Genomic DNA, 27,974 nt, shown 5'->3' with positions numbered 1-27,974 from the left:
GCGTTTGATTTTAGAGTCAAAAGTAATTTTAATTTTGATTGTGGAGAAAGACAAATGAGATGGAATTATAAATTTGACTTGAAAATATTATAAATTTGACTTGAAAAATGTGTATTTTTATTGTGTAGTGTATTGAGTTAAAGTTAAAGTTAAAATTTTTAATTTGAAAAATATATATTTTTATTATGTAATATATTAACTTAAAAAAAAATTAAAGTTAAAATTTTTTTATTGTGAATTCAAACTATGCGTTAATATCTATCGGACTGGATTCATGCTGCTTGCCTTGGGGCCTTGGACTAGGACTAGCCAGGACTAAGAACCGGCGAGGTACGCGTGTCAGGAGATGGAGCATCATCCTCCACAAAAATGTGATGACGTGGCAAACCACTGGGAACGCTGCTGATTGCGGGCGGATTGATCCCACCCCTTCCGATTTCGACGGGTTCTCCCTCTGCAGTTTGCGCTGCTCTTTTGACTCTTCTCATCGTCGTCCAGTTCCAGTCAGCTCAGCTCCGTTGCTGTTGCTGTCCGTCTCTTCATCTTCTCCTCCTCCTTCTTCCCCAAAATATCATCCAAATTCGTCCGACGGTTCATTATTACGAGTTCGGCTTCCTTCCCTGTGGGCTGATATCGGAGCTTCTTCCCCCGTCAGAGAGCTGCTGCTCGACTTTCCGATCGGTTTGTACCTCTTTCTCCTTCTCTGAGCTAAATTTATCGTGCAACGAAATCTTGCTCAGCCAAGATTTTGACTCAGCTCTTCGTATGAGTTCAAATTGAGGTGCTAAAGTTGGATATTTTCACTATCTGCTGAGCTTGGATTTTCGTTCTAGTTTAAGCGACTCTTTCCTGTGAAGGGCGATTTGCGAGTTTGGGTTGTTATCGTGGATGACTTGTATATACTTTGCCGTTCTCTCGTATGTGCATTTATGTGATGAGATTTGGCCGACTAGCTATTTTGGTGACGATATTTGGCTGTCTTTCACAAAGTAATGCTTTTAACTGTTCGATGAAATTTTCTCACCATTCTGTACCTCTCTATTATTCAGTCCCCACTGATATAATAATTATAAGTGTAGTTTTCTGCGTAATATTGGGATTGGATGACTACTGATTTGCTTGGCTTGGTTTGTCACTCATGGAATTTGATGTTCGTATCTCAAACGAGAAAGTATGGTCGAGCAGATTGGAGCGTTGACTGGTGAAGCTTATAATGCCATTTATCTCTCGCTACAGCATTTCTATCCTACAACAGACATGGCCGAGCAGATTGGAGCGTCTCCTCCTGTGACCCCCTTTAATTATGAGCTTGTGGAAGGAGATCCTGACAACCTCAAGACTGTGGATGCTACTCCAGTTCAGTTGGGTCCCTGGATTGACCCTGCAATGCTGAAACTGAAGCACAGGATAGGTCGAGGTCCGTTTGGAGATGTTTGGTTAGCCACTCATCATCAGTCTGCTGATGATTTTGATGAGTATCACGAAGTAGCTGTGAAGATGTTGCATCCATTGAAGGAAGAGAACATGCAGCTGCTGCTGGAGAAGTTTGAAGATTTATTTTTCAAGTGCCGGAAACTTCCTGGTGTTTGTTGGTTGCACGGTATCTCAACCATAAATGGAAAGGTGGTTTATATATATATATATATATATATATATATATATGCTCTCTTGGTGAAATGCGTTGCTTGAACCGGAATAGCTGCAATTCATTAATTAAAAAAAAAAAACTTATTTGTTTACCTTTTAATATTATTGGCAGCTCTGCATTGCCATGAAATTTTATGAGGGATCACTGGGTGACCAATTAGCACGTCTTAAAGGAGGCAAGCTTCAGCTGGCAGAAATCTTGAGGTAATCTCTGCAACATTTTTTCTGCTGGGATGAGTCACATCGGAATATTATTAGGCACAGTGTATGATTTGTTGGGTGCTATCTTCTGCAGGTATGGGGCTGAGATTGCTAGAGCAATTCTGGAGTTGCACTCCATAGGGGTTTTGGTTTTGAATCTAAAGCCTTCCAACCTGCTCCTCGATCAACACAATCAAGTCTCTCTGGGTGACTTTGGAATCCCATATTTACTTTTTGGGATTCCTCTCTCTGATCCGGACATGATTCTCCGCCTCGGAACTCCAAATTACATGGCTCCAGAACAGTGGGAACCTGAAATAAGAGGTCCAATATCCTACGAGACAGACTCATGGGGTTTTGGTTGTAGCATTGTGGAGTTGTTGTCTGGCATTCAACCTTGGTGTGGGAGGTCAAACGAAGAAATCTATCACTCAGTTGTGATCAAACAAGAATATCCACCTATACCAAGTGGCCTTCCTCCTGCTATTGAGAATGTTATTAGAGGTTGCTTTGAATATGACCTCCGGAACCGTCCTTCAATGAAAGATATCTTGCAGGCTTTTGAAAGGTATCTCGCTTTGCTTCTGGTTAAATTTCATCTTTTATTTGACTCCCCTAGAGATTCAGAGCAGAAAAATGAAGTAATTCTTTTTCCTTTTTTTTAACGATGATACGCAGCTCTAAGAATGCTGTTTACACTGATGGAGAATGGGTAGGCTTGGGGAGCAGATCTTTTACACAAAGGCCGAGTTCTGGATGCACTCCTTGGTTTCTTCTTAAGGACCATATTCAGGTCGGTGATGCAGTACATTCAAGAAGGCCACTTAATGCTAGGAGACCTCGAAATATAGATGTCCCTGAAGGATCTGTAGTGGGCCTACAGAATGATAGTGGGAGAGAGGGGTTTGCCTTGGTGAAAATTCCAGGAGTGCCTCATCCTCTAAAGGTGCAGATCTTCAATCTGGAGAGGGTCACATTTGGCTTTGCAGCAGGAGATTGGGTGCGGTTGAAGGAGGCCAGTGGAAACCATTCTTCTCTTGGTGTCTTGCATTCAATTCTCCGTGATGGAAGTGTAACAGTTGGGTTTGTTGGGCTTCCTACTCTGTGGAGAGGCCATTCATCTGAAATTCAAATGGCTGAAGCCCTTTACGTTGGGCAGTTCGTGAGAGTAAAGGAGGACGTGCTAAGTCCTCGGTTTGCATGGCCTCGTAAGAGCAGGGGAATATGGGCCACTGGGAGGATATCGCAGGTGCTACCAAATGGGTGCCTTCTTGTATCCTTCCCAGGGAGATTTGTGTTTGGGGATGAGCCAAACAGCTTCCTGGCAGACCCAGCCGAGGTGCAGCTCGTCTTGTTTAGCACTTGCCCTGGTGTAGGGAAGAAGTATGAACATGTGGAGGACTTCCACTGGGCCGTGAGGCCACTGGTGGTGGCTTTTGGGCTGTTCACCGCCATGAAGATCGGGTTTTCAGTACAGAAGAGCCTGTGTTCGAGGTTGAAGAAAGGCCAGAAGAACTCAATGAGAGGTGGTGGGCAGAATCAGGACAGCCAATCCGGTGGCAATAACGCAGCATGGCTTCCCCCACCGGTGGCAAACATGATATTTCGGGATGGTGCTAATGCTGCTACAGCTAGATAAGCTGTCATTATAGTCTTGATTTGCCACCAGAAACCTGTCGACATATAAATTGTATATATTTATCAGATACAATAGATGTCCTATATCAACAAGTAATACAATAAAAACATCAATTAGATTAGATGGTGTAGCCGTGCTATCCTTTTAATCCAGTAATGAATGCTATTGCAAATGGTCCATCTCGTCCCCCTAACCGTGATCGCATATGCTGAATGAATGGTGCGGTGAGATGGATGTTTCTTCCCTTCCTTGCTTGTAGGATGCAACTGGCAATGAGTCTAATGACAGGGAGCTTTGAGATCTTTTGGATCACTTTCCACTTGAATTCTCAGCTGTCATTGCCCTGGTGTGCTTAACTTACAAGTGCTCCTCTAAATATGGTATAATCAAGTATACTTCAATGTAATGTAATCTCGATATATTTCGGACATCGGCAAGCCCTTCATCATTGGTCGCTTGCCCTTCATCATTGGTCGCTTTTCACTGGGCTGCGACATGTTTTCTTAAACTATATTTCCTTTGGGAAAGGGAAAAAAAAAGAAAAAGGAAAAGAATCTAACTATCTTTCCATTGCAAAAGGCCGATTTGATCGAAAGATGGTGTAGCGTAATGGCGCATATTCTCACTTATTAAATTAGAGGTCGCAAGTTCAATATCCAGTGGAATTACTCGTATATTTTTATTAGTTATTTATGATTTCTCCTTTATTATACTAAGTCTTGGTTCTCATTTGATCAACCGAGTCCACAGCCTCAGGCTCGAATCAGGCATGGGCCCAAAGTCAGTAACATGTGAGCTTAAAGCCCGGATCGCCGGTCCAGAGTTTCATCTCAATCTGACGCCCTTTTTTGCCTTTCCTTCCCATGTTGGTCCTGGTCGGGCTATTAGCCGAGGTCGCACGCTGAGGTGGGGGGGACCCACTCTGCAGTGTGCGGTCCTACGTGGATGGGCCTCGCATGATATATGTTGGTATGCGCCTGGCCGGAAGACATGTTCCCCACGTGCTTTAGCCACCACTTGGAATGCACCTCCTCCTCCAAAAGCCATCCATCCTCATCTGTCCTCGGCTCCACTCCATCCATTTGCGTACACATTTATATATATTTATATGGTATATATGGTATATAACCTCACACGGTGGCGGAGTGGATGATGAAAGGAAGAAGGAAAATCGGAAGAACAAGCAAACCCTAGCCTTGCCCCGAAGAAATCTCAATCCCGATTCCATTTCTATCAGATCCCAAGTCAGAGAGAGAAAGAGAGAGACAACCCCTTGATCGCCGGTCGTAATTTATCTGTTGCGTCGCTGGTATTTATCTGTTCTTCCGACGGATAAAAGAGTTTTCGGAGTTTTACAGGAAGGACGAAAGAGGGGGGAGAGAGAGAGAGAGAGAGACGCAGAGATAAGAGATCAGAGGGGATTTAAATTGGAAACGAGTACGACGGAGCTAGGGTTTTTGAATCATGTCTGCAGTAGTCTGTGGTAGCAAGAGATCCTACTTTGAAGATCAACACCCCTCGACCGCTTCCCCTATCCCCATCACTAAAAAGCTCCGCCGTTGCTCCCCTCCTCCCGGTTCTGCCGCCCCAGGGAGTTTCCCGGCCCCGTCTCTTCTCGACCGCCTCTCCGCCCTTTTCCCACATATGGAGGCTCAGGTGAACACCGTCCCCTCGCTCTCTTTCTTATTGGAATTAGTTATCATCACTGATTGATTGAGATGTTGTGTTGTTTCGCCCTATCTTTATTGAGTTGTAGAACTGGAATTTCCTGCTTTGCCACCTGATCAAATTTTGTTGAATGGATGCATCTGACTGCTTTTTATTTGAATGGGTTGATGGGGAAAAAAATTTAAAAGAAACTGTAAATGAGGAGTCTCTGTCTGAGGCATACTATGTCTTCTTGCCCAGAACATATGTTAGGTGAATCATGGTCACTGAAATTCTATCTAGAATGCTATGCCATGATAATACGCCCGAGTGGCTCATTGGGACGATTCAAAAGTGCTTGCTTTGGTACCATTGTAGCGTAATCGTTCAGTTTGAAATACAATTTTATGAGAAAATCCAGCCTGGAAATTATTACCGCATTGAACATGAGTGAAATGTATATATAATTGAACCGTCTATGCAACTTCCTCAGGTTCTTGAGAGAGCGTTAGAAGCATGTGGCAATGACATAGATGCTGCAATCAAGAGCCTTCACGAGCTGTGCCTGGGATCTGCAGAGGAGAATCATGCCCCTGCTGAAGAATCCGTTTCTAATGTTGAGCAAGGTATGCTCAAATGGATTGCTCCCTTACGTTTTGTCTGAGGAAGATTATTACATTTTTTCTTTAATTTATTTTGATTTGTCCTGACCAATGTGGACCATCTGTGTACCGTGTCCTTGCAGTACCTGTTGCTGATAACGGAAGTGGCTTGGCTCCTGAAGATCCATTGGCTCCGAATAATATTCCTGCTGATGGTCCAGAATGGGTGGAATTGTTTGTGAAGGAGATGATGAGTGCCACTAGCCTCGATGATGCCAGAGCGCGTGCAGCGAGAGCTCTCGAGGTCTTTGAGCATTCTGTCAGCAGGAGAGCTGGTGCACAGGCAGTGGAAAATTCACAACAGGTGTATAATAGATGCGATGTTTGTGCAAATGGTGAAAATTTACTGGGAGCTCTTTTTCCAATTTTGATATTTTGAGTTAGTGTTCTATGATCAGAGAGCTAATGCTCCCATAGTTTATTTATTCTGTTGATTGACCGCCGCCAGCTACTCACCATGTCACAACAGTTTACTGGCATCTAACTGGTTGTTTTTTTTATTTCATTGATTATTACCAGGAAACCATCATGCTGAAGCAGCAAATCGAGGCATTGATGCGAGAGAACAGCATTCTAAAACGGGCTGTTGCTATTCAGCATGAGCGTCAGAAAGAGTGCGAGGATAAGAATCGGGAACTGCAGCAGTTGAGGCAGCTAGTTTCTCAGTATCAGGAGCAGCTGAGGATGCTCGAGGTATGGAAGAGAAAACTGTTATTAACTATTGCCATGCTGCTTATGAATGTTTGGGTGAATATTTTTATTTTGGATGGAAGTGGTAGCTCATAATTTGAAACTATGACTGCTTGTTCGGATTTGGATCTTAATCTTGCTGTCTTGTTTTTACCTTCAGGTGAACAACTATGCTTTGACGATGCATCTGAAACAGGCTCAGCAGAGCAACTCCATTCCTGGGCGCTTCAATCCCGATGTTTTCTGATTGTGATATCAGGAACATTCGCATGGAAAAGCATCGATTCAACCTCACTAGTAGTAAGGAAAGATGAGGGACTGTGGGGGATTCGACAAAGAGACCCTCCTATTGGGCTCGCCTTGTTCGCCTTCTACCCCCCTCATTGGGGATTGATGGTTTATAGATATTGTATGCCTTTTGCTTGTGATAGAATAAAGAAATGTATGTTTCTTATGGATAGACATTTGCAAGTCCAAAGAGTAAATGGATGACTTCAGGTTGGTATCAGTTTTGCACATGCAAGTAGTGTAATCATATTCGGCGTGTCTAATATGGTTCCATGGGATTAATTCTCTTCATCCCTTTCGCTAGATACCGCATAAAACCTCACCAATATATTCGAGATGGACTTCGTGATCTCAGAGGCTCAATCCTATCTATATCTGCCCCTGCCCCTAGTCACTAGCTTGGGGTCCATGTTCCAAAGAATTATATTACAATTGAAAGATATATCTAGCCTCTTTGAATTCCAATCAAGATGGAATAGAAACTGTTTCTTTTTACCTCTCTAGAGTCCATTTGATTCTTAAAAATCCTAATAACAAGATGTTTCTCGTAAATTCTTCGTTGTCGGTAAATTTTCGTAAATTTCATCTATTGTTTAATTTTTAATTCCCTAGAGTGATTCTAAAAATCCTAATGACGAATATATTTTTGGTACATTTCTTTGTTGTTGGTGAAGTTTCGTAAATTCTTTGATGGTAGATAAAGTTTATTCATTGAGAATTCAGTTTGCCGATTAGTCATGTTATGGTAGATGATGGGAGTACATAAATTTGGTGATAAGAAAACGTGACAAAATTGCAACTGCAGACACGAAGTCGCATAACACATTCGATCACCGCCTCTCTTTTATGCTCCCACCTTTCTTACCTTGCCTTTCCGCCACACAACTTACGTAAAACCGTCCTTTCCACTTTTGCCCCTAGAGAAACCAGGAAATTCCCATTTCCTTCGCCATCGTCGTCGGCTCTCGGTCTCCCTCCCCCTCGCAGGCATCCGGCTATGGCCGCAAACACATGAACGCTGCCACTACCTAGGAGGTGTAGCTTCTGGAAGTTCGTCGATATGGCCATTCCCTCCTCGTCTTCTTCACTCCTTCCTTCTTCCCACCCGCTTGTCCCGTCAATTTACCCTCCATTATCTTCCTCCTCGTCTACTTCTTCCTCTTCCGTACTGTTCCCTGGTGGCCCCAACCTCAGGAGCTGCCACAAGCTCTCCGTCTCCTTACCTCTCCAGTACTCGCATAGAAACGGTAAGTCCTCCTCCTCGAGGCGTTTCGGAACGGTGGTCGTCAGAGCTTCCGGGGACTACTATGCCACTCTCGGCGTCCCCAAGTCCGCCAGCAGTAAGGAGATAAAGGCGGCTTACAGAAGGTTAGCTCGTCAGGTACGTACTGAGAGCTCTCTCCTCAACCTCAATTTTACGATTGACAAATTTGATGGGTTTATTATGAGCTTCTCATCACGCATTTGGGCTCATCATCTTATTAATAAGAGAAATTTCAAATTAATCGTGAAGTTATCCGGTCAGTAAATGAATAGCTGTGATCGCATTTGCATTTCAGTACTTTTGATTTTCAATGAGCGCATGATGAGGACGATGGAGGAAATAGCTAATAGCTTCGCATTGCTCGAGACTAGAGATATTCTGAGTGCTCTTTTCCCATGAACTCACATCTCTATAGATTTCTGGAGAATTCAGTGTTGATAGGGCACGAAGCTCGGCATGCTTGGTTATGAAAGTACATTGAACCCTTGTGAGGTTCTTCGGTGGTGTGTGGATTGTACCTATTGGCGTAATATCTACCTACTCGGAGTGGGCCTGCATATTTGAGTTGCCGTCTAGTAATAATTTGTATATGCTAAGTGTTTAGTGACTATAGATGTGTACCCTATGATGTGTTGTGCTCGAAATTGCTAGTGATTACAGCCTTGTTTTGCAGTCATGCTCGTTGGTATTCATTGCCTTTAGTTGAATGTGTCTCTCTATTCATGTATTGGAGCAAATGATGCATTCTCACTTCTGTCCGTTCCTTATTCTTAAGTACCACCCCGATGTAAACAAACAACCTGGAGCAACTGAAAAGTTTAAGGAGATCAGTGCTGCATATGAGGTATGCATCAAAAAAGTAGTACTCTGTCTCAATTTTTAATGCCTTGTTGAGGTATTTCTTGAGCTTACTTTCTAATAAGCGCCTCGTAGAATCCTCTAATTAGGTGGTCACTGTTGATGCCAATGAGGCTTTCTCTGGAAGGTATATCTTTTTTTTTTATCTTGTTCTTGAAATTCTTGGGGTGAATTCAGGTGCTATCTGATGATAAAAAGCGGGCTCTATATGATCAATATGGTGAAGCCGGAGTCAAGAGTACTGTTGGTGGAGCATCAAGTGCTTATACGGTACCGTACACATGCATCCAACCTTTTAGTATATAAGTAATATAACTGCTTCAATTCCATAATACGTATACCGTCTGTCTTATTATTTTTAGACACTTCGCAGACAAATCCTTTTGATTTATTTGAAACATTCTTTGGGCCGAGTATGGGCGGTTTTCCTGGGATGGACACAACTGGGTTTAGGACACGGCGTCGTAGTACTGTTACAAAGGGAGAAGATCTACGGTGAGCCCTGTGTAAAATTTTCCTTTTTTCAGTCAGTACTTAAACTACCCGTGCACTCGCTGCTAGAAATCCATACCCTAAAGTTCTTTTTGGGTATGGATTTGTCCCTGACTTGGTTATGGTAATTTTTCACCAAGGTTTGGTCGAAGTAATTTTTCACCAAAGTATACTTTGTATTGTCTTTTATGCTGGGATTGACAGGTTTGGATAATGCTCAATGAAATAGTTCTTCTGTGCTCAGTTGCAACAAAAAGTATCAAGTTTGCTTGATGTGTTGGTGTATTATTTGTTTTTGGCTGTTTTGATTCTGTATCAATAGTTCTTGAAGCTATTTTATTGCTTTCTTGTTAATGACTTGATTGCATCTCTTGTTTCTGGCGGTATAAGAACTCATGTTGTGTTTACCCATCTTCTATATTTATTCCTAATATTGTCTTCAGAAATAGCTCTATAAATTTAGAATAGTTAGAGTTGACTCACGGTTCCAAAGTTTTTCAGATATGACATGACTCTAGAGTTTTCTGAGGCTATATTTGGATCGGAAAAAGAATTTGAGCTCTCCCATTTGGAAACCTGTCAAATCTGCTCTGGTACTGGAGCTAAAATTGGCTCCAAGATGAGGATTTGCTCAACATGTGGAGGCCGAGGACAGGTTATGCGTACAGAGCAGACTCCCTTTGGCATGTTTTCCCAGGTACTGAAAATTATTATACTGCAGTTCTGATGATGAAATCCTTCCCCCCCCCCCCCCGGCGGGGCTCTTCCTTTTAGGATAAAGTAGTGGGTTTGCATCATAGACCTTGCATCATGAAAACAATAGTCTTTGGGATGATCTGATATTTATGTTCTTCTATAAAGCTGCTACTGTTACCTTGTTATCATTTGATATCAGCTTTCATTTTGAAGGCACTCAAGTGTCAGTGGTGGTGCTTTCTTTTATGGTAGGTTTCTGTTTGCCCAACCTGTGGTGGAGATGGTGAGGTGATATCAGAATACTGTCGAAAATGCTCTGGTGAAGGGCGTGTCCGTGTTAAGAAGGACATAAAAGTCAAAATTCCTCCAGGAGTCAGCAAAGGAAGTATTCTCCGGGTTGCTGGAGAAGGTGATGCGGGACCAAGAGGGTATACAAAGTTACAAACTGCTTTAATAGTTTTCACTGATGAATAAGTGTCCATGAATTTTAGAAGTCCTATCTTTACACAAAATGACATGTTTTATGTTTATATGTTAAATTTTTTTTTGCAGAGGTCCTCCCGGCGATCTTTATGTATATCTTGATGTTGTAGAGATACCCGAGATACAAAGAGATGGCATAAATCTCAGTTCAACAGTCTCTGTTAGTTATCTTGATGCAATATTAGGAACTGTTCTAAAGGTAATATCTTCGTCCATATTATGTGCTCTATATCAACAGTGGAGTTCAATGTATTTGACTCAATTAATTTTGTCCATTGCCGTAACCACTTGAAGCAACACTAATTATCAAATTGAAAAATAAAATTTGCACCACGAACCAAAAATCTCTATGAGCTCTTGTCCTTGGAATTGGCTTTTGATCGTGAACTGCTTGTGAAACTAATTATAATGGTATAAGAGTTTGAAACAGATAATGATCATCTAATGCAACCAACCTTAGATGCATAGCCTGATTATATTCTTCTTTTTGCAGTATTTGATTGCAAAGCTAAATACTGAACTGTCAATTGGGTAAAAATAAAGAACTTGTCTCATATGCCCGAGAAACGCAAAAAAAAATCGGGTGGGCTGCATGTAATATAATGATGATACCTATGATTCGTGGATAATATTTCTTATGTTAATAATAGGTGAAAACTGTTGAAGGAACGACTGACCTTCAAGTTCCCGCCGGTACACAACCTGGGGATGTGCTTGTACTGGCTAAAAAAGGTGCACCAAAACTGAATAAGCCATCGATACGTGGGGACCACTTATTCACGATTAAAGTTACCATCCCGAAACGTGTAAGGTAAACGGTGTTTGGGATTGCTTATGTTCTGCCGCATCTTGTTTTGGTCTCAGCAATTTCTAATCAGCCCTTTGGTTTGTGCACTGTGAGCTGCTGCTATATCCTATAATTCGGTCCCATGGACTTATGTTGTAGAGACTTATGGAGCTCTCTCAACTGCACTTTTATAATCACATATGAAGTATGTTTCACAAGATTTGTAGTTGACTTTTCTCACTACTGACTTGTGCAGCACAAATGAACGGGAATTGCTTGAAGAATTAGCCGTGTTAAGTGGTTCTAGTAGCAGCAGATCGCGAATTAGGCCTAGATCTCAACCAACTAATAAAGGTCTGCTTCTTATTTTATCCTTTGTTTTTCTTAATTTGCTATTTCTGTCTTTAGCTTTTTGAGTACTAATAACAAAACTTGCTTCTATACAGCATTGTTTTTTAACTGCGTTTCTCATCTTATATAGACCTTACCTGCATATGTGAAATAATTAACTGTTTGCAAATGATTTAATTTGGAAATTATTGCTTTTTTCCAAAAAGTATTATAAAACCTCTTGGACCTTCGTTAGTCATTGTCCTTGCAATTGTCGTGCAGCCACAACTATAGGGACTCCATTGGAAGCTGATGTGGAGAAAACTGAAGAAGAATCAGAGACCCAGAGCGATGATTGGTTGAAAAAGTTGACCAATTTTGCCGGGTAATATTTCTTTTTCTTATCCATTTTACAGTTGCAACATTTTATTCTTCCTCTGTTTAGTTCATGTTAAAATTTTGAACATGGCTAATACATGGAAGGACCACAGTTGCTCCTGAAATGACAGCAAATGGTTAGTTTATCCTTGTAAGCAATGAAATTATTTATATAAAAGTGATTTGATAGAAACTGATAATTTTTGGAAATATTATCTCACCCTTGAGAAATTGGGTGTTGAGGTCGCTGATACAGGGTGGCTCATGGAATTATGTCCATTAGGAAATAGTTGTACGCTTTCGTAATTCTTCTTCTTCTTCTTCTTCTTCACAAAACATGGGTGGATCATGAACTTTGCAGGTCTGTTGCAAATGGAGCTCTCAAATGGATAAAAGACAACCTGTAGTTTTGAATCTTCCTCTAGATGAAGCTTAATCCTCAGCTATACCTGTCTTTTGCATCCATAGTTGCGGCCGGGAATTCTTCTGGCCTTACCCTTGAAGTGGCTCCTGAAAGAGATTAACCATTCATCTGGTCGACCTTTTAGTTTTCAGCAAAGGACAAATGATTATGAGGTGCAAAAGCTAGCAGGTATTCTTTCATTATTTCTTTGCTGGTGTAAATTCTAGTGATTTGTCTGTCAGGCGATAAAAAGAAGATTTGCTTCAGCAGAGTGTACCGAATATTTGATTCGAGAAAGGGGTGGGATGGATAAAGTGTACTGAATATACCGAACACGCATGATATGTTGGCGTTGCAAATTGATGAGATTTACTTCGCACATGTTATGCAGGAGAGGAGATTTTTCGTGTTCTATTTTCTGGTTCTTCTTGGTGAATTACTCTGTTGCTGTGCAGAACAGAATTATAGTAGTAAGACGTGTTCTCGTCTTTAATAAATTGATTGGATAACCAAATCGATTGAATGGGTCTAATCCTTCGATGAGATCTCAAATGCCGTGTTTGGTTTGAGGAATTTAATTTTCTTTTGGATCAGTTCGTAATGGGATCACTTGTTTCGGTGAACATTTTCCCCCCTCCTTTTATTCCCTGTATAAAATATTTCATTTACTTGAATTGGACTCAGTTCTGTAAACAAACCCCAAAAGGCACGCAGGGTCCCTCTTTTGAGTATTTATTTAGAGTGAAGATTAAAGCTACTTGCATTCGAAATTTCCAAATAGAATCTGTTTCCGATATCAAGATGGGATTTTATGCTTAATATTTACACCGTTTATAAATATACCTAAATTCTTTCAGAAACTTATTTGAGATTGTACACTCGCGGCCCATTCTCCCATTCACTCGTGGCCAGTATTCCAGCTCCATATTGAATGGAAGTGGTCGGGAGAGCCCGTGCTCATTGTCCCTAGCCGACGCAAGGTCTGCAACCCGGGCAACATCATATTGCCAAAGGGAACTGTGACCATTTTTCTCATCAAATTGAATTGGCTTGTTCTTCAAAACGATAAGCAAGACACCCATGAATGACGCATGTAAAGTAAGAAAGAGATAGTTGTTCAGTGAAACACTTGGTTTTGTATTACTAATTCAATATTTTCTCGTTATATGAACGGGAGATAATCGAAGAAGACTATTCTTGAGTCTTCTTTCCGGCCAGGGAGCTTCTCAAAGGACCGGCCAATGGCCTGCATACCCACTTACAGCGCCGTCTCAATGGCCGCCTGGGCTTGGATCCAATCAGTAGCCAAGACATTGAGCAAGTATTGGAGCAGCACATAACCCGCATCTACAATTGTATGATTCATCAGGGGCACGTGACGCGTTTTCTCCATACGGGCCGATCTGGAGATTACGGAGATTATTAGAGTGTTTTTGATTAGCAGACTATTCAACCCTCGCCTCGATCTATTGGAACACGTTCAAGGAGGAATTGCCGCTGCTGCGGTGCGGCAAAGGAGCGCATGGAGGGAGAGGTAGTGGTGACACGCCGATAAGGATGCCCAGCTGCATCCATGTATTTTACAACTCGCTTACCGTCTGTTGGCTAGACACAAATCATCGGACATGCCCCCTTGTGCCGTCCACAGCTGATTAAATTTATTTAATTTGGAATAGGAATATGAACTAATCAGGAAGGAAGGACAATCCGAAATATATACTGGCTAATCGATGCAGTTAGAAAGTCAAAATCTTTCCCTTCCCCTTTCTTTTGGGCAGAAATAAAGTGTACTTACAGTCGATATCTTCGAACGGATGAAGGAGGTGCAATCTTATGATTTTTTGTTATGGTTGATTTATTTAATTATACCAATCTAAGATTAAATTTTATAAAAGTTTTCATACAAAACAAAATGACTTAAAATAATTTTACATGTATAGCGTTTATTACGTGTTCTCGCTATAATTACACAAAGTTAATATATATATTAAATAATATAAATAAAATTAAACATATCTTGTTAAAGTTAAGTTGAAAAAAATTCTAATATGACTCCGTGTCATCGTGATACACTTAGTATTTTTGTTCAAATATTTAATATTTTAGTTAAAGTGTTTGATACTTTTACTATTTGTGATGGATTATACAAAATAATAAATACTTCAACCGTAATATTAAAGACTTAAAATAAAAGTAAAAGTAAAAAAATATTTGTATTAATCATGATTATTAAAAATATAAAAACTCGAATTCAGATACTAAATACTTATATTAAAAATACTAAAAGTGTCATTGCGAGACAAAAACATGTTAGCTTGAGTATGTTAAGGTACAATTTGAAAGATGCGGGGGGCGCCCGCATTTGATCTGAAGTGAGAAGCAGAGTCTCTATCATTAAGAATTTGCATCTTAAAGTCCCCGGCTGTCCTTATAGTTCAATTTTGAATGAATCGTTGTAGAATTTTCATTGTATCGTTTTATGTGGGTTGGTCTTGTGACTGTTTGTTGGATAAGTGTATTGGGAACTCTTTTTTTTAATTGCGAAATGATATCATCACTTATCCAAAAAAAAATTGAAAGATGAAAGATAATAAGTACGGTCTTTATAGATTTTATACGATTGGTATAAAAACACTGTTATTATATTAAAATATAATGATCGAATATATTTTTTTTATCTTTAATCTTTAGCGTGTTTTTGTCATTTTTGTCCTAAATTTTTTTTTTTTGCTGCTTTAGCCTGGCTGGCAGTCCATTTTTCTGTTTAAAAACACATTTTTTATTCATAAATTAATTTTTAATAAATATTATTTTCAGAAATATTAACAAAATTAGAAAAGAACTTGGGATGTAGGGGAATGGAGGAGCCGAGGAGAGGGAGAGGGAGGAGGGGGTCAGTACTCAGTAGAGTTCTTGTCGGCGACTATCGCCACCACCATCACTCAATCGGGGTCATTGACGGCCTCGGCCGATGAGACCATTGCCTTGGTCTCCCACCACCCCCTCCTGTTCCCGATTTCAATGTTCCCCTATTCCTTTTTTCTAATATATTTTTGTGACTTTTTAAAATTTGAAGACTATATTAATTTTAAAAATATATTTGGACGGTAAATGAGTTTTTGGTAAAAAATTGGATGGTCAGACCATAAGTATTTTTTCTTACAAAATAAAAGAGAATTTTAGGACAGTAAGATATTCGGAAGTAAACAAAAATCTAAAACGAAAACGAATAAAGCTCGAAAGACGGCTTTGTTTGATTTATGAATAATAATCTAATTTTACTCAACTAAATTCTACTCTTTCCTAAATTTAATAATATAATATTATTATTTTTGTCTTTTTTTAATAATACATTTACACTCATAGTTTTTACTAATTATTTTTACACTTTCATTCAATAATACTTTTTTACTCATATTTTTTCTTAATCATTATTAAAATCAATTTTTTAATAATAAATCATTTATCTACTTTTTATCTATATATATAGATATATACATATATATATATATATATATTATCAATAATCAATATATTTATCAACATTTACAATTGTAATTTAAAATCAAGTTAAGTTGGATAATTTGTCCAACCCGAAAATCAAACTAAAGCTGAACTTTCATTAATATATATATATACATACACGAACACAAAGAAAATATATATACACGAAAGAACTGGAAAAAAGAAGGAAAACAAAAAAACAAAAAAAGAAGCTGCAGAAATCTCTTCGTGAGCTTCTGCTGCTCAAAGTGAAAAAGAATCTAATCTGTTTTTCCCTCTCCATCATCTCTTTCTTTCCGAACTCCCGATTACCGGAGACATCCCGATCACGACTTGACGAAACCCTAACCCCTTTCTCTCAATTTCGTCTCAGTCAAAACCCTAGCCCTAGACGATCGTGCTGCTTCCCTAGAATCAGCGAAAATGGTGTTGGCCGAGTTAGGAGGGAGAATCTCCCGCGCGATACAGCAGATGAGCGATGCCACAATCATCGACGAGAAGGTCCTCAATGAGTGCCTCAACGAGATCACCCGCGCCCTCCTCAGCGCCGATGTGCAGTTCCAGCTCGTCCGCGATATGCAGAAAAACATCAAGGCCATCGTCAATCTTGAGGATCTCGCTGCCGGCCACAACAAGCGCAAGATTATCCAGCGAGTGCGTTTTCTTCATCATGTTTCCGGTTGGCTGATTGATTGCTGAAATCTGTTTTCTGTTTCAGTTGGATATTCTTTTCATCTTGTTTCCGGTTGACTGGTCATGCAATGAGTCAGATAGTTGAAATTGCTTAAAATTTCTGGACTTTTTTGTTGTTCTCTTGTAAATATTTGCGCTCTATGTAAATATGTAGCTAGTCATCTACAGCGAGGCTGGAAAGTCGTTCTAGAGTTCTTGGAACATTTTATTGTTATTGTTGCTTTGTGTCGGTCGGGAGTAGAGATATGAAAAAGTAGTTGCTGCATATTGCTCTTCTTCTGCTACGTCTTCCATGTGGTAGTTATATTTGGTACTGTCATATAAGAAGTTATCATTTGGTCTTAGGCTATATTCAATGAGCTTTGCAAGATGTTGGATCCCGGGAAGCCTTCTTTTACTCCAAAAAAGGGAAAACCGAGCATCATCATGTTTGTTGGTTTACAAGGTACAACTGTAGCCTTTAACCTGTTTCCTGATAGAGCATTTTCCCCCCCTTTCTCTTGAAGAAACTGTTTTTTTTTTTTTTTTTGCGATTGTGGAAACTTCAGGGTCTGGTAAGACTACAACATGTACCAAGTATGCATATTATCATCAGAAGAAAGGATGGAAGCCAGCCCTTGTTTGTGCTGATACTTTCAGAGCTGGTGCTTTTGATCAGTTAAAGCAGAACGCCACCAAAGCTAAAATTCCATTCTATGGAAGGTAAGAGGTCTTGACTTCAGATTTTGTGATCTTCAATGGCAAAATTCATTATTCTGTGCCCGGTTGAATTTTTTTTTTTTGGATTAATAGTTATACAGAATCAGATCCCGTAAAAATTGCTGTAGAAGGTGTGGAGACATTCAAGAAGGAAAACTGTGACCTCATTATAGTGGATACTAGTGGGCGTCATAAACAGGAGGCTTCCCTTTTCGAAGAAATGCGGCAAGTTTCTGAAGCAACGGTACTATTTTGGTATTAATGATTTTCTTATCACATCATGGGATGCTAGTTTCTAAATCTAATATGCTTTTGGCGTTTCTTGTGCAGAAACCAGATCTTGTAATATTTGTTATGGATAGTAGTATCGGGCAAGCTGCATTTGATCAAGCCCAGGCATTCAAGCAGAGTGTTCCTGTTGGAGCTGTTATTGTTACAAAAATGGATGGTCATGCAAAGGGAGGTGGTGCTCTTAGCGCGTAAGTATTATTGACATGATTTTGCTTGTCGATCAGTATATGTAGATATACATCTTTTATTTTTTTATTTTTGTATTCGTCAACTCTCATTGCATTTTTTTCCTTCTGTGTTCAGTGTTGCAGCAACAAAAAGTCCAGTCATCTTTATAGGTACTGGTGAGCATATGGACGAATTTGAAGTCTTTGATGTTAAACCTTTTGTCAGCCGTCTTTTAGGTATACTCTTCACTTATTTAGTTCTATGCTTCAGTTTTACAGCTTTCAAGTACTTGTTAGCTTGTTCTGGTTCGAATATATATGGGTGGTTTAGTTAGTTTTGAGGAAACACCATCTTTTTCCTTTTAGGTATGGGCGACTGGACTGGATTTATGGACAAAATCCATGAAGTGGTTCCCATGGATCAACAGCCAGAGCTTCTACAAAAGCTCTCAGAAGGGAACTTTACGCTGAGGATTATGTATGAGCAGTTCCAAAATATACTTAAAATGGGTCCAATTGGCCAGGTTGAAGTTACATTCCACTTAAATCAAGTCCATTGTTTCAGCAATTTACTCTGTGCAAGCTCTTTAATTTGGGCGGTTTTAACTTTTTTGTAGGTCTTCTCCATGCTCCCGGGATTCAGTCAAGAGTTGATGCCGAAGGGTCGGGAGAAAGAAAGCCAGGCAAAAATCAAGCGTTACATGACTATGATGGACTCAATGACAAATGAAGGCAAGTTCATTTTATTCAGTGATTAACGCTTTGACTATGCATCTCGCTCCTAAGTGTTGGTCATTCCAGCAAAAGATCAGGCTAGTAGATGGGGCGACGCTTCTATATTTGCTTATACTGCATTTCACCTCACATGAGAGGCCCTTAGACTTACGAAAATTAAGTCCTGAGAAGCAAATAGGACGGTGGGGATTTGTATTCGCTTGCTAAAGCTGATCAATACTGCATCATGATATGTTTGAATATTTTACTGCTCACTGTAGCTCCTTTGTATTGCAGAGCTAGACAGTACAAACCCTAAGTTAATGAATGAGTCGAGGATAATGAGAATTGCCAGAGGATCAGGTCGGCAGGTCAGAGAGGTGATGGAGATGATGGAAGAATACAAAAGGCTTGCCAAGATCTGGAGCAAGATGAAGGGCCTTAAGATCCCGACCCGTGGTGATATGAATATGCGGTCTCGGAACATGAACGCCCAACACATGAGCAAAGTCCTCCCACCTCAGATGCTGAAGCAGATTGGAGGAATGGGAGGCTTACAGAACTTGATGAAGCAGATGGGATCTGCTAAGGACATGATGGGAATGTTTGGAGGCGGAGAATCGTGAGAAAAAACTGTCTAGCTTCTGGTGCTGTCAAGAGCTCTGGACTACTGAGTCGGGCACTGGGCAGAAGAGTGCAGCAGGTGGATTTGGGAAATTTCAGTGGAGCCACTTTTGGCCTCAAATGAGTTAATTCGTTATAGGCCTAGTTCGTCATGCTCGGTTTTACCTCTTGCTATGGATTAGGAATTTTATGGCTAGGCTTAGATTCAGTTCGTGAAGTTTTCCTCCTTTCCTTTCCGAATGTAACTCGTCCACAAGAAAGATATATGAGAATGCTTTACAGTAGGGGTTGACATGAGTTTCGGTAATTGAACAGATTTCCATGCGAATTCGATCCCATGAAAGTCTGGGAAGAATGTAAGCGTGCCATGAATTCATCTCTCACAGTTTTTCTTATCAAAGTCCGATTCTTATTTTTGGATTTTCGTGTGATTCCTTTTTTATTATTTACACACTAAATTTTGCTCCGACTCTAGAATCTCGACCCATTAACCCTGGTCCCCGATCCAGTACCAGCCACGGTGGAGCGCGCGGAATTTTCTCCTATCGTAAGCCTTAAATTCCGATCAAAAAGGAGGCCGAGGCCTACACGTGCATTGCAGAAAAATTATGGAAAATCAAGAAACAGGAGCCAATCTAGCATGTAAGAAAATACTAATGCCCACCATAATATTATGGAAGAGAAATTCTTATAACATCTTATTTTCTTTCATCTTATATTAGATTTATAGATCCCCATTGGTCTTTATAATTGAAAAAAGAAAAAAGAACTATTATTTTCTTTTCTCAGGAAAAAAAAATGGTATATATAAAATAAAACATGCTTTTGGCGCTAATTAACAGTTCCCTCCCATTTCTCTGCAGCATAGGGAGCGAGAGAGAGAGGAGACAATGAAGTTCAAGGCGTTTCTGACGGACAACGGCGTCAGCCTCCTCGAGAAGCGGTTCCTCCCAGCCCTAGACAAGCTGGGGAAGCTCTGCCACCTCTACCTCACCCGCGACCACTTCTTCTTCCTCCACAACCTCCTTAACGGCGACGGTGTCCAGTCCATCGCTCAGTTCAGGACCCCCGCCCTCTTCGACGACTACCGCATCTCCAGCCAGAACGACGACCGCATCGCCTTCTCCGTCGACGTTTCCCTCCTCCTCCGTGCCGTGCGTAGCAGCGCCGCCGTCCGTACCGACGACGGGTCCGCAGCATCCTCCGATCAGGATCACTGCCTCCAGATCAAGCTCGTGAAAAAGCTCCCAGCGAACAGCACTCAGCCCCTGCCGTTCCTCACGTTCGAGACCAAAGGCCACAGGTCCGCGGTGATTCAGGATGTCCCGATCTCGAAGCCTCTGTCAAGAGCCCTGGTCCTCGAACTCCAGACTGCTCTCGATGCGGCTCAGTCTCTTCCCATGACTCTCGTTCAGGTTTAAACTGAAAGTCGTTACTCTACTTCACAGCTTCTGCCTCAATTGTTTCCAGTTAATGCCGATTTGCTGCCGGTTGCCTCTGTTGTGTCCATTAATTTCAGGTTGATGGAAATGAAAATCTGTTAATATAGTCTTCCCTTGTTTGTTCAGGTGCCCGATATGAATCAGCTGCAGGGCTTCATGGACCGAATGAGGCACGTTGGGGACTCGCTCAATGTCTCTATCAGCAAGTGCGGAGACCTCCATCTCCAAATCTCAACTACCTTGATCACACTCGGAGCTGAGTTTCAGAAATTACTAGTTATTGGAGATCGAGCAGAGGCTCCAGCCAGTGACCGGAATCTGAGTGCTCAGTCTTGGTTCGAGAGGGCGATTACGAGAGGGGATGCTCAGTCCGTGCAAGTGAGCGTGAAGCACTTTGCAAAGAGCCTCCACTGTCACTTGGCAAAACCAGATTGTGCCTTCTACGGGATCGGCGAGCAAGGCTCTTGCTTGACAGTGATATTCCAGTTCTTCATCCCGGGTTCCCGACAAACAGATAAGTCGATCAGCTTCCATTGTAGGCTTCCTGTTCTCGACACGGGATCAAACTGAAGAGTTTAATTTGATCATGCCCTGAATTTTCATTTCTGGGGACGCCGCTCTCATTATAAAGTGGAATTTATTTTCCTTTCGGTAGTGAACTCATGTCGTGTCTCGTATCAAGTATCCCAAAAAGAGAAGGAGATGACCCGAGTAGCGTATCTTATTGAGAAATATCCACAATCACGGAAGAAACAACTGAATTGGAATAGCGTTACGATGAGTAAGAATATATCTACAAAAGGCCTAGTCCGATCTATTCCTGCCTATCATCAACATTATGAACCCTATTGAGTGATTCCTCGAAGGTTTGCAGAGCAGCCTTGTAATGTTCAAGAGAGATCACCCCCTCCTCTACAATCTGCAGGGCACTCCGAAACAACTGGTTGAACCGTTGCGCTCGATCACCAACATTCGCATCTCCCGACCGCAGTTCGGGAATATGTACACGCTTGTAATCCTTCTTCCATCTCGGGAGAATGTACTTCGAAGGAATTTCTTCAACCCCGTTAAAGTTTAGCACACATAGGGCATGCCTGCAGAGATAGCCGTAGAAATTGAAGCAGCTGCAGATGCAACAAACCTCACTGGCCGATCTGTTGTACAAGACTTCGTAGTCCCTAATCTCCCTCCGATTTCCTTCCCCTGGGACACGCTCCTTCACTAGGAATATGACAATCGGCCCATCGATGTGTAACTGTGTCGTGCTAAAACAAGAGTACATCTCCTCAACCTCAAACTGGACCTTCTTAAATATGTCCCTCGTGTATACCCTAGAGAGCTGCAGCTCAAAAAAACACCGAGTCTTTAATCCCGGCCTCGAGTTCCTCGACTCTATATCTGTGAGGGCTTCTTCCTTATGCCTCTTCTGCAACGCTAATTCATACTTATCAAGAAATTCCTTCAAAGGGGTCTGTTTATGCACGTATTTCTGAAAGAATGGGCTCAGTACTTCACCGGGTCGAGCAGCAGACATCCCTGCAAAGAATGTGTCTTTCAAGTACACAGGAGCCCATTTAACTCGGTCTTCATATAACCCTCTAAGCCATTCATGGGCACCGACCCCAAACTGCTGGACCATAAACCCCCAGGCAGACTCGAACTCGATCACTTTCAGAGATTCATATACCACTTTAATCAAAGCCTTCCTGATGGCATCATAGTTTTGAAGTCCTCCCAGCTTTTCAGGAACTTTTCTCATGATATGTGATAGACTGAAACGATGGGCAGATCTAGGAAAAACCTCAGCTATGGCATTCTGTATAACTTTACATCGATCTGAGATGATAGTCTGCGGAGTCAGTCCCGACATACAAGTAAGCCATGACTTGAACACCCATTCATAAGACTCCACTGTCTCACCTGCAAGCAAGCCACAGCCCAGCAGGACCGGTTGCCCATGGTGGTTTAATCCAACAAATGCCACAAGTGGGACCTCAAATTTGCTTGATATGTATGAATTATCGAAATAGATAACATCACTGAAGTAGCCACATGAAGCCCTACACCGAGCATCAGCCCAGAACACATTCCTTAATCGGCCAACTTCATTCAGATCCATCAAGTAGAAGAAACCGGGGTTAGTCAACTGCATCCTGCAGAAGTAGTTATAGATAGCCTGTGTGTCTCCTTTCCGAAGGTTCAGCTGATTCTTATCGGAAAAGTTCCTGACTTCTCTTGCATTTGAATTCAAGTTCCCATTGCCAGCCGAATCTATCACGAGCGCCTGGTATAACTTGATAGTCCGTACTTCAGCATTATCAGCATTACCCAACTGAGACTTCCTTTTGGTCCCATTGCCCATCTTTTTGATTGCCCTGTAGCTCTTGGTGCCAAGCAAATGGTTGTGTTCGAGACTCACTTCGAGAATCCTCCACCTCTTGGAGTCTACCAGTCGCATCCTTATCATCGCAGGGCATCCAGTTCGGGTCTCCTTCCGTAGACGATTTGCGTCCTTAATTCTCTTAAATCCTTGGCTACTGCAGCAGAGCACTGCTCCATACTTTTCCCTGCTGTTCCGCTTGAACCACGAGTTCTTCACTCGAACACGGAATCCCACTTCCTTGGCATAGCAACTGTAGTAATTATAAGCATCATCATAGGACTCAAACTCCATCCCGATAGCAGGCGGGACAAACTCCTTCCTTACTTCAGACAAACGGTTTTCCACACCGAATTGGGCTTCAGCATCGTCCCTCTCCCCTTGTTTCCCACTGCATTCACCCTCGACTGCACCTCGATCATCGATCAGAGGCACTTCTTCCATCTGAAACCAACAAGACATGAATTTGGCTCCTTAGAACTAACAATTGATTCAAACCAAATACCATTCACTGTTTAAGCCCCCAGAAACCCACAAATTATAGAACCTTAGAGAGACAAATTACACCTTTTCCTCTTACTCAGCGGCTGCAGAGGCAGAAAGAACCTGAGTTGCAGAGACCGATGGCTGAGATTAGGGAAGCTTGAACTTGGTTCGAGGAGGTTGGGAGAAGATTTGCAGGCAAAAATTCTACGACCGGAGGAGGGAACCAATTGCTTCGAGGGATCCGTGGCGAGAGATGCGGGAATCTAAGAGAAATGAGGGCGGAGGAGGAGGAGGCGGCGGACTGGGCCGCGAGGTGAGGTTAAGGAGGAGGAGGGGGGGGGGGCGGGATCGGAGCTACCAGCAGTTTCACCGGGAGCTGGCGGGGAGGCACGGACGGAGTCATCGGAATCGGCTCGACGGAGGTTCCTGAAGGGCTAAAACGGTAATTACATCCGAATTTGTTTTTTTTTCATTAATGAAATGAATTGAGTTGGTCAAAGATCTGATGATGGATGGATTCATCTTCAGTCCATGGCCTGGCCTGATAGAACAGAAATAATAGGAAGCCCACCCACCCCCACTAAAAAAGCCCATCACTCATTTCTCGAGGGAAAATTCCATTTCCATGGCGGGGAGCGGGAGGATGACGAGAATGTGAGGAAGAAAGAGAAGACAGAATAGGGCCCCAGCAATCAACGAATTCCATGGCTGACATCTTCCTCTTCCCCCTCAACTTACTGAATCTAAAGAAGAAGCCAAAAGAATGGTGCATACTCACTGCACTGGGATTCTGCATCTCCTCTCTTTCCTCTCCCTCTTCTTCTCCTTCCTCCTCTTCCTCGGAAATGCCTGCTTCTTCTCTGTTCTTATCTTCTCCTCTCCACCACTCCTTCAGGAGTAGCAGTCACAATATGAGGAATAACAGCGGCCAGTGGTTAGTCAGCAGGAGAGCAAGAATCTCAACTGTCAGGTCTTCAGATGAGAAGGATGGCAAAGACACCGACTCCCCTGCCTTCAATCCTTTCGGGTTCGTCACGGATAATCCGTCGAGCAGAAGCGCCATTCAGCTTCCCGAGAACCCCGCCGAAGACGGCAATGTCGGTCAAATGCTCTACGTATGTCAAATTTTACTCCTCTTTTTTTTTTTTCCCCCTCTGTAAACAGAGAGATTAATATTGCCGTAGTTTCTACCATGGCCATCTGCTGAAGCTGAATTCAATAGTGTCATTTGCCTTCATGAAATGAAACCGTGGGGACAGGACAGGCTCATGTTTGTATTGTATTGTTCTGTGGATTAACATTTCTACGGCTCCATTGAAGGAGAAGAAATGGTTTTTAACTTGCGTGCCTTGAATATTAAGCTTGTCAGTGGCTTAACATTTCTATGCCTCGAGCTTGAATTTCGACTTGTAGAGGATAGAAGACAAGGGGAAGGAGTATGGCTCCTATAAGAAATCTGGCAAGTTCAGATGGTTTGTAAGAGAAACAGGTGACCTACCTAACTTTGCTGCATAACGACTCCGCTTTATTTCCCACTTTCAATTCAAGACAGTGAATTCGGCACTGTTGTGCAATTTTCGCCATGAAGGATCACCCAAAAGCCGCCGTGGAACAGTAGTCTTCATTCATGGTGCTCCAACACAGTCTTACAGTTACCGAGTAGTCATGTCCCAGGTATACAGTCTTTGTGCTTTTCCTATGTCCCAGGTATAATTTTCTCAGATTCAGTTCACATTGCGTATTTCTTATGGCGGTAATATCTGTATAATTGTGGACTAATGAGATGGTAATAAATGGGATTGTCCAGCTGAAGCACATGTCTGCTCGGAGGAATTCATCTATGCTAAATCTAAATCTGCTTTCATCTTATCTATGACATTAAGAAGTCTTCATTTGTTTGATTATCTTTCTTTTTCCTCTCTTGGTAGTTGTCTGATGCTGGGTTCCACTGTTTCGCTCCTGACTGGATAGGATTTGGCTTCAGTGACAAACCACAGCCTGGATATGGCTTTAACTACACAGGTTCTTGAATATTTATCAACAAAATTAAGCGTATTACACCATATAACAAATTTCTCGCGGGGGACATAATCGAAATGTAATGTATTTCTGTCTCTACTTTCTCAGAAAAGGAGTTCCATGAAGAACTTGACAGGTTGCTTGAAGTTCTCGGTATCAAGTCTCCTTTCTTCCTAGTTGTTCAGGTATATCCTGAGTTAATGTCCGTGCAAAACAAATGATAGGATTATGTAGGTGCAGTATTTACAGGGTACTGAGGACTTAACTTCCAAACACTAACTCATATTTCTGGCAGGGCTTTCTCGTAGGTTCTTATGGATTAACTTGGGCTTTGAAAAACCCGAGCAGTATATCTAAGCTTGCTATTTTGAATAGTCCATTGACTGTCTCATCCCCCACACCTGGATTGTTCCAAAAGCTAAGGTCCAACAATTTCTCTATGCTTTTTTCATCTCTTTTTGCACATAAAGTAGTTTTTGAGTGTTGTGTCTAATCCACGACTTTCATGAATTTTCGTCCGCTATTTTCTGGTTTCACAAGGAAATTTCAGTGCACTATTTTCGTCCTCTCTCAAAACTATACTTATAGGCGTCAGTTTTTTCCTTGTATTTACAGGATTCCACTCTATGGTGAGTTCACGTGCCAGAATGCTGTGATGGCCGAGCGATTCATTGAAGCAGGTAGCCCGTATGTATCAGAACCACATCTTTTACCTCTAAGGCTTTTTATGTTTGCTGTCATATTGCTGTCATTTATGATTCTTTGCGTGATCTATAAGGTGTTTCATTTCATCAAAATTGCTGAAATGCTCTCAGAAGCTATGTATAATAAGAGTATTTCATATTTATCTTTTCACTTAGTGCCTTCATAACAGTCATCATAGAGTATTGAATAATGTAGCTTCTCTGATTTTATTTTCTTATGCTATTAAAAAATATTCTCAAATGAAATAAAATTCATTTATAAGCACATTTCGGTAGTTAAACAAAATGATTAGGTTGTTAATTTCAGGTTTAGAGGGAAAAGGGAGATATTTTAATATCTGCATTGCTTACAGATTACTCTTTTTTCTCGACAGTTATGTGCTGAAGCTGGAGAAGGCCGATGTCTATAGGTTACCTTATCTATCAAGCGGGGGACCTGGATTTGGTTTGTAATATGAATTTCTTTTCCTCATTATTCATGAATGAGATTTAGATATCTTGCATAGAGCAAGTAGATAATAACTGTATACAAATATGGTCAAAGTTATATTTTTTCATTAAGAAAACTGGCCTTTTCAGTTGCGCCAATTACAGTTTGGTGTACCTACTTATCCATTCTGACTGAATTTTACTTTATTTCAATGGACAGCCCTGCTTGAAGCTGCGAGGAAAGCTAACTTCAATCAAATTTTAAGCCAAATATCCACTGGCTTTGCTTCTGGAAGGTATTATATCTATACTCTGGACAAAATCTGGATAACGATTTTCTTGTCGAACGAACTCTATTTTCCTGCATTAGAGTAAGTACTCTTTTGGATGAAGAAGTCTCAAGATCCCATCTGAGCATTGTTTGCTCGTTCTACTCCATCACCTCTCTTTTTCTTCTTTCTTTGGTGCATCAAAATCGTCAGCTGGGACAAGCCCATATTGCTTGCTTGGGGCATTTCGGACAAGTATTTGCCTCAGTCCATTGCAGAGGAATTTCAGAAAGGGAACCCCTCCAATATCAAGCTTAAGTTGATTGAAGGAGCCGGTCACATGCCCCAAGAGGACTGGTACATCAGTTTCCATAAGTCTTCTTCTTCTTCTCAAAATTTTTTTTTTTCCCAATGTTTTCCTGAATCTTTTCCACGGTAATGCAGGCCTGAGAAAGTTGTGGACGCCTTGCGAATGTTCTTCTAAATCCAATCTCTCCGGGGAATGAGAATTGCCTTAAATACTATTGACTTAAGGAGGTAAGAAAGATTTCTGAGTACTTGGTGAAAAAGAAGCAAGGGAATGCTTGACATCATCAACTATACAGATGCAGATGGTCTTCGAGGCAGCATTTTCTGATCTGAAAACCTCTGGGAGATCAGCTCCAACTGTAAACTTCGTGATCCTGTATCATTGAAAATTCAAAAGATTCCAATCAGCTGTGTTGTGATCAGAGAGATGTACAGTGAGGATTCAGAGGACAGATTGCAAGGAAATGTGACGTGAAAATAGTCAATTTGTCTTTCTCTGATGACTTGTATTTGTTATATGAGAGTCTCACAAGACTCAGTTTGATTCTTCAATCCAAATATGCTTTCTGCAACGAATGCCGTATGTGAAGCCGACTGTTCATGAAACTGCATCACTGTTCTGTAAAATACATTCTTGAATATCCATGGCATGTGAGAGAGGGGAAGAAATTTATTAAAATCATTGTTCCAACTTTTTATTGTAACTCCCGGTGTCCATCGATGATGCTTGGTAATAAAGCTTCAAAATGACCAACAAAAGTGTTGGTTGAGTGGTAAGT

The 27,974-nt window shown here is 41.4% G+C and overlaps 7 protein-coding genes across 13 annotated transcripts; 6 read left to right on the top strand and 1 right to left on the bottom strand.

Moving 5' to 3' along the window:
* Nucleotides 1-324: 324 nt before the first annotated feature.
* LOC116199005 (E3 ubiquitin-protein ligase KEG-like) lies at nucleotides 325-3,664 on the top strand. Of its 3 annotated transcripts, none has more exons than XM_031529307.1 (5): nucleotides 325-681; nucleotides 1,186-1,623; nucleotides 1,760-1,851; nucleotides 1,943-2,416; nucleotides 2,527-3,664. In XM_031529307.1, exons 2-5 carry the CDS (start codon nucleotides 1,258-1,260, stop codon nucleotides 3,485-3,487), a joined length of 1,893 nt encoding a protein of 630 aa, XP_031385167.1. In that variant the 5' UTR covers nucleotides 325-681; nucleotides 1,186-1,257; the 3' UTR covers nucleotides 3,488-3,664. The 3 variants fall into 3 exon arrangements, with proteins under 3 accessions (XP_031385167.1, XP_031385149.1, XP_031385158.1); XM_031529289.1 differs by having other exon boundaries at nucleotides 1,173-1,623; XM_031529298.1 differs by having other exon boundaries at nucleotides 327-681; nucleotides 1,237-1,623.
* Nucleotides 3,665-4,491: 827 nt separating this feature from the next.
* Nucleotides 4,492-7,002, top strand: LOC116199156. Of its 2 annotated transcripts, none has more exons than XR_004155482.1 (5): nucleotides 4,492-5,143; nucleotides 5,628-5,760; nucleotides 5,880-6,131; nucleotides 6,316-6,489; nucleotides 6,647-7,002. XR_004155482.1 is itself a non-coding variant. In XM_031529448.1 (5 exons), the coding sequence occupies exons 1-5, from the start codon at nucleotides 4,952-4,954 to the stop codon at nucleotides 6,731-6,733; spliced, it is 807 nt and encodes a 268-aa protein (XP_031385308.1). In that variant the 5' UTR covers nucleotides 4,498-4,951; the 3' UTR covers nucleotides 6,734-7,002. The 2 variants fall into 2 exon arrangements, 1 of the variants encoding a protein (XP_031385308.1); XM_031529448.1 differs by having other exon boundaries at nucleotides 4,498-5,143; nucleotides 5,880-6,100.
* Nucleotides 7,003-7,634: 632 nt separating this feature from the next.
* Nucleotides 7,635-12,979, top strand: LOC116199058 (chaperone protein DnaJ). Of its 2 annotated transcripts, none has more exons than XM_031529351.1 (11): nucleotides 7,635-8,155; nucleotides 8,814-8,882; nucleotides 9,074-9,166; nucleotides 9,270-9,391; nucleotides 9,890-10,085; nucleotides 10,337-10,512; nucleotides 10,637-10,766; nucleotides 11,218-11,378; nucleotides 11,611-11,708; nucleotides 11,967-12,069; nucleotides 12,424-12,979. In XM_031529351.1, exons 1-11 carry the CDS (start codon nucleotides 7,835-7,837, stop codon nucleotides 12,467-12,469), a joined length of 1,515 nt encoding a protein of 504 aa, XP_031385211.1. In that variant the 5' UTR covers nucleotides 7,635-7,834; the 3' UTR covers nucleotides 12,470-12,979. The 2 variants fall into 2 exon arrangements, with proteins under 2 accessions (XP_031385211.1, XP_031385219.1); XM_031529359.1 differs by having other exon boundaries at nucleotides 8,019-8,155; nucleotides 8,712-8,882.
* A 3,149-nt stretch (nucleotides 12,980-16,128) lies between these two features.
* On the top strand, nucleotides 16,129-19,577 carry LOC116199073 (signal recognition particle 54 kDa protein 2). Its single transcript, XM_031529370.1, has 9 exons — nucleotides 16,129-16,623; nucleotides 17,008-17,107; nucleotides 17,211-17,364; nucleotides 17,455-17,605; nucleotides 17,692-17,840; nucleotides 17,956-18,056; nucleotides 18,186-18,343; nucleotides 18,437-18,551; nucleotides 18,831-19,577. Exons 1-9 carry the CDS (start codon nucleotides 16,393-16,395, stop codon nucleotides 19,157-19,159), a joined length of 1,488 nt encoding a protein of 495 aa, XP_031385230.1. The 5' UTR covers nucleotides 16,129-16,392; the 3' UTR covers nucleotides 19,160-19,577.
* A 382-nt stretch (nucleotides 19,578-19,959) lies between these two features.
* LOC116199144 lies at nucleotides 19,960-21,253 on the top strand. The gene is made up of 2 exons (XM_031529438.1): nucleotides 19,960-20,572; nucleotides 20,726-21,253. Exons 1-2 carry the CDS (start codon nucleotides 20,048-20,050, stop codon nucleotides 21,167-21,169), a joined length of 969 nt encoding a protein of 322 aa, XP_031385298.1. The 5' UTR covers nucleotides 19,960-20,047; the 3' UTR covers nucleotides 21,170-21,253.
* A 49-nt stretch (nucleotides 21,254-21,302) lies between these two features.
* On the bottom strand, nucleotides 21,303-23,954 carry LOC116198987 (protein FAR1-RELATED SEQUENCE 6). 2 transcript variants are annotated; one of them, XM_031529274.1, is made up of 2 exons: nucleotides 23,547-23,954; nucleotides 21,303-23,423 (listed from the first exon to the last, which is right to left on the bottom strand). In XM_031529274.1, the coding sequence occupies exon 2, from the start codon at nucleotides 23,421-23,423 to the stop codon at nucleotides 21,414-21,416; it is 2,010 nt and encodes a 669-aa protein (XP_031385134.1). In that variant the 5' UTR covers nucleotides 23,547-23,954; the 3' UTR covers nucleotides 21,303-21,413. The 2 variants fall into 2 exon arrangements, with proteins under 2 accessions (XP_031385134.1, XP_031385140.1); XM_031529280.1 differs by having other exon boundaries at nucleotides 23,560-23,954.
* Nucleotides 23,955-24,075: 121 nt separating this feature from the next.
* Nucleotides 24,076-27,767, top strand: LOC116199103 (cis-3-alkyl-4-alkyloxetan-2-one decarboxylase). Of its 2 annotated transcripts, XR_004155467.1 has the most exons (13): nucleotides 24,077-24,231; nucleotides 24,361-24,580; nucleotides 24,879-24,954; nucleotides 25,054-25,139; nucleotides 25,394-25,487; nucleotides 25,593-25,669; nucleotides 25,780-25,907; nucleotides 26,100-26,171; nucleotides 26,563-26,633; nucleotides 26,838-26,913; nucleotides 27,100-27,243; nucleotides 27,331-27,423; nucleotides 27,492-27,767. XR_004155467.1 is itself a non-coding variant. In XM_031529400.1 (12 exons), exons 1-12 carry the CDS (start codon nucleotides 24,170-24,172, stop codon nucleotides 27,368-27,370), a joined length of 1,146 nt encoding a protein of 381 aa, XP_031385260.1. In that variant the 5' UTR covers nucleotides 24,076-24,169; the 3' UTR covers nucleotides 27,371-27,767. The 2 variants fall into 2 exon arrangements, 1 of the variants encoding a protein (XP_031385260.1); XM_031529400.1 differs by having other exon boundaries at nucleotides 24,076-24,231; nucleotides 27,331-27,767.
* The last annotated feature ends 207 nt before the right edge of the window (nucleotides 27,768-27,974 follow it).

The sequence above is a fragment of the Punica granatum genome, chromosome 1, assembly GCF_007655135.1.
Source record: "Punica granatum isolate Tunisia-2019 chromosome 1, ASM765513v2, whole genome shotgun sequence".
Classification (NCBI taxonomy): domain Eukaryota; kingdom Viridiplantae; phylum Streptophyta; class Magnoliopsida; order Myrtales; family Lythraceae; genus Punica; species Punica granatum.
The sequence above is the reverse complement of the archived record's forward strand: the minus strand, read 5'-3'. Positions and strand labels throughout refer to the sequence as shown.

Coding starts and splice junctions, on each gene's coding strand:
- LOC116198987 (XM_031529274.1), bottom strand. CDS start 23,423: ATGGAAGAAGTGCCTCTGATCGATGATCGAGGTGCAGTCGAGGGTGAA.
- LOC116199103 (XM_031529400.1), top strand. CDS start 24,170: ATGGCTGACATCTTCCTCTTCCCCCTCAACTTACTGAATCTAAAGAAG. Junction 24,232..24,360: donor AAGAAGAAGCCAAAAGAATG/GTGCATACTCAC, acceptor CCACTCCTTCAG/GAGTAGCAGTCACAATATGA. Junction 25,908..26,099: donor GGATTGTTCCAAAAGCTAAG/GTCCAACAATTT, acceptor TTGTATTTACAG/GATTCCACTCTATGGTGAGT.
- LOC116199058 (XM_031529351.1), top strand. CDS start 7,835: ATGGCCATTCCCTCCTCGTCTTCTTCACTCCTTCCTTCTTCCCACCCG. Junction 8,156..8,813: donor ACAGAAGGTTAGCTCGTCAG/GTACGTACTGAG, acceptor CTTATTCTTAAG/TACCACCCCGATGTAAACAA. Junction 8,883..9,073: donor AGATCAGTGCTGCATATGAG/GTATGCATCAAA, acceptor GGGTGAATTCAG/GTGCTATCTGATGATAAAAA.
- LOC116199156 (XM_031529448.1), top strand. CDS start 4,952: ATGTCTGCAGTAGTCTGTGGTAGCAAGAGATCCTACTTTGAAGATCAA. Junction 5,144..5,627: donor TCCCACATATGGAGGCTCAG/GTGAACACCGTC, acceptor CAACTTCCTCAG/GTTCTTGAGAGAGCGTTAGA. Junction 5,761..5,879: donor CGTTTCTAATGTTGAGCAAG/GTATGCTCAAAT, acceptor GTGTCCTTGCAG/TACCTGTTGCTGATAACGGA.
- LOC116199005 (XM_031529289.1), top strand. CDS start 1,174: ATGGTCGAGCAGATTGGAGCGTTGACTGGTGAAGCTTATAATGCCATT. Junction 1,624..1,759: donor TCTCAACCATAAATGGAAAG/GTGGTTTATATA, acceptor TATTATTGGCAG/CTCTGCATTGCCATGAAATT. Junction 2,417..2,526: donor ATCTTGCAGGCTTTTGAAAG/GTATCTCGCTTT, acceptor GATGATACGCAG/CTCTAAGAATGCTGTTTACA.
- LOC116199073 (XM_031529370.1), top strand. CDS start 16,393: ATGGTGTTGGCCGAGTTAGGAGGGAGAATCTCCCGCGCGATACAGCAG. Junction 17,606..17,691: donor GGCAAGTTTCTGAAGCAACG/GTACTATTTTGG, acceptor TTTCTTGTGCAG/AAACCAGATCTTGTAATATT. Junction 18,057..18,185: donor TTTTGTCAGCCGTCTTTTAG/GTATACTCTTCA, acceptor TTTTCCTTTTAG/GTATGGGCGACTGGACTGGA.
- LOC116199144 (XM_031529438.1), top strand. CDS start 20,048: ATGAAGTTCAAGGCGTTTCTGACGGACAACGGCGTCAGCCTCCTCGAG. Junction 20,573..20,725: donor TTCCCATGACTCTCGTTCAG/GTTTAAACTGAA, acceptor TTGTTTGTTCAG/GTGCCCGATATGAATCAGCT.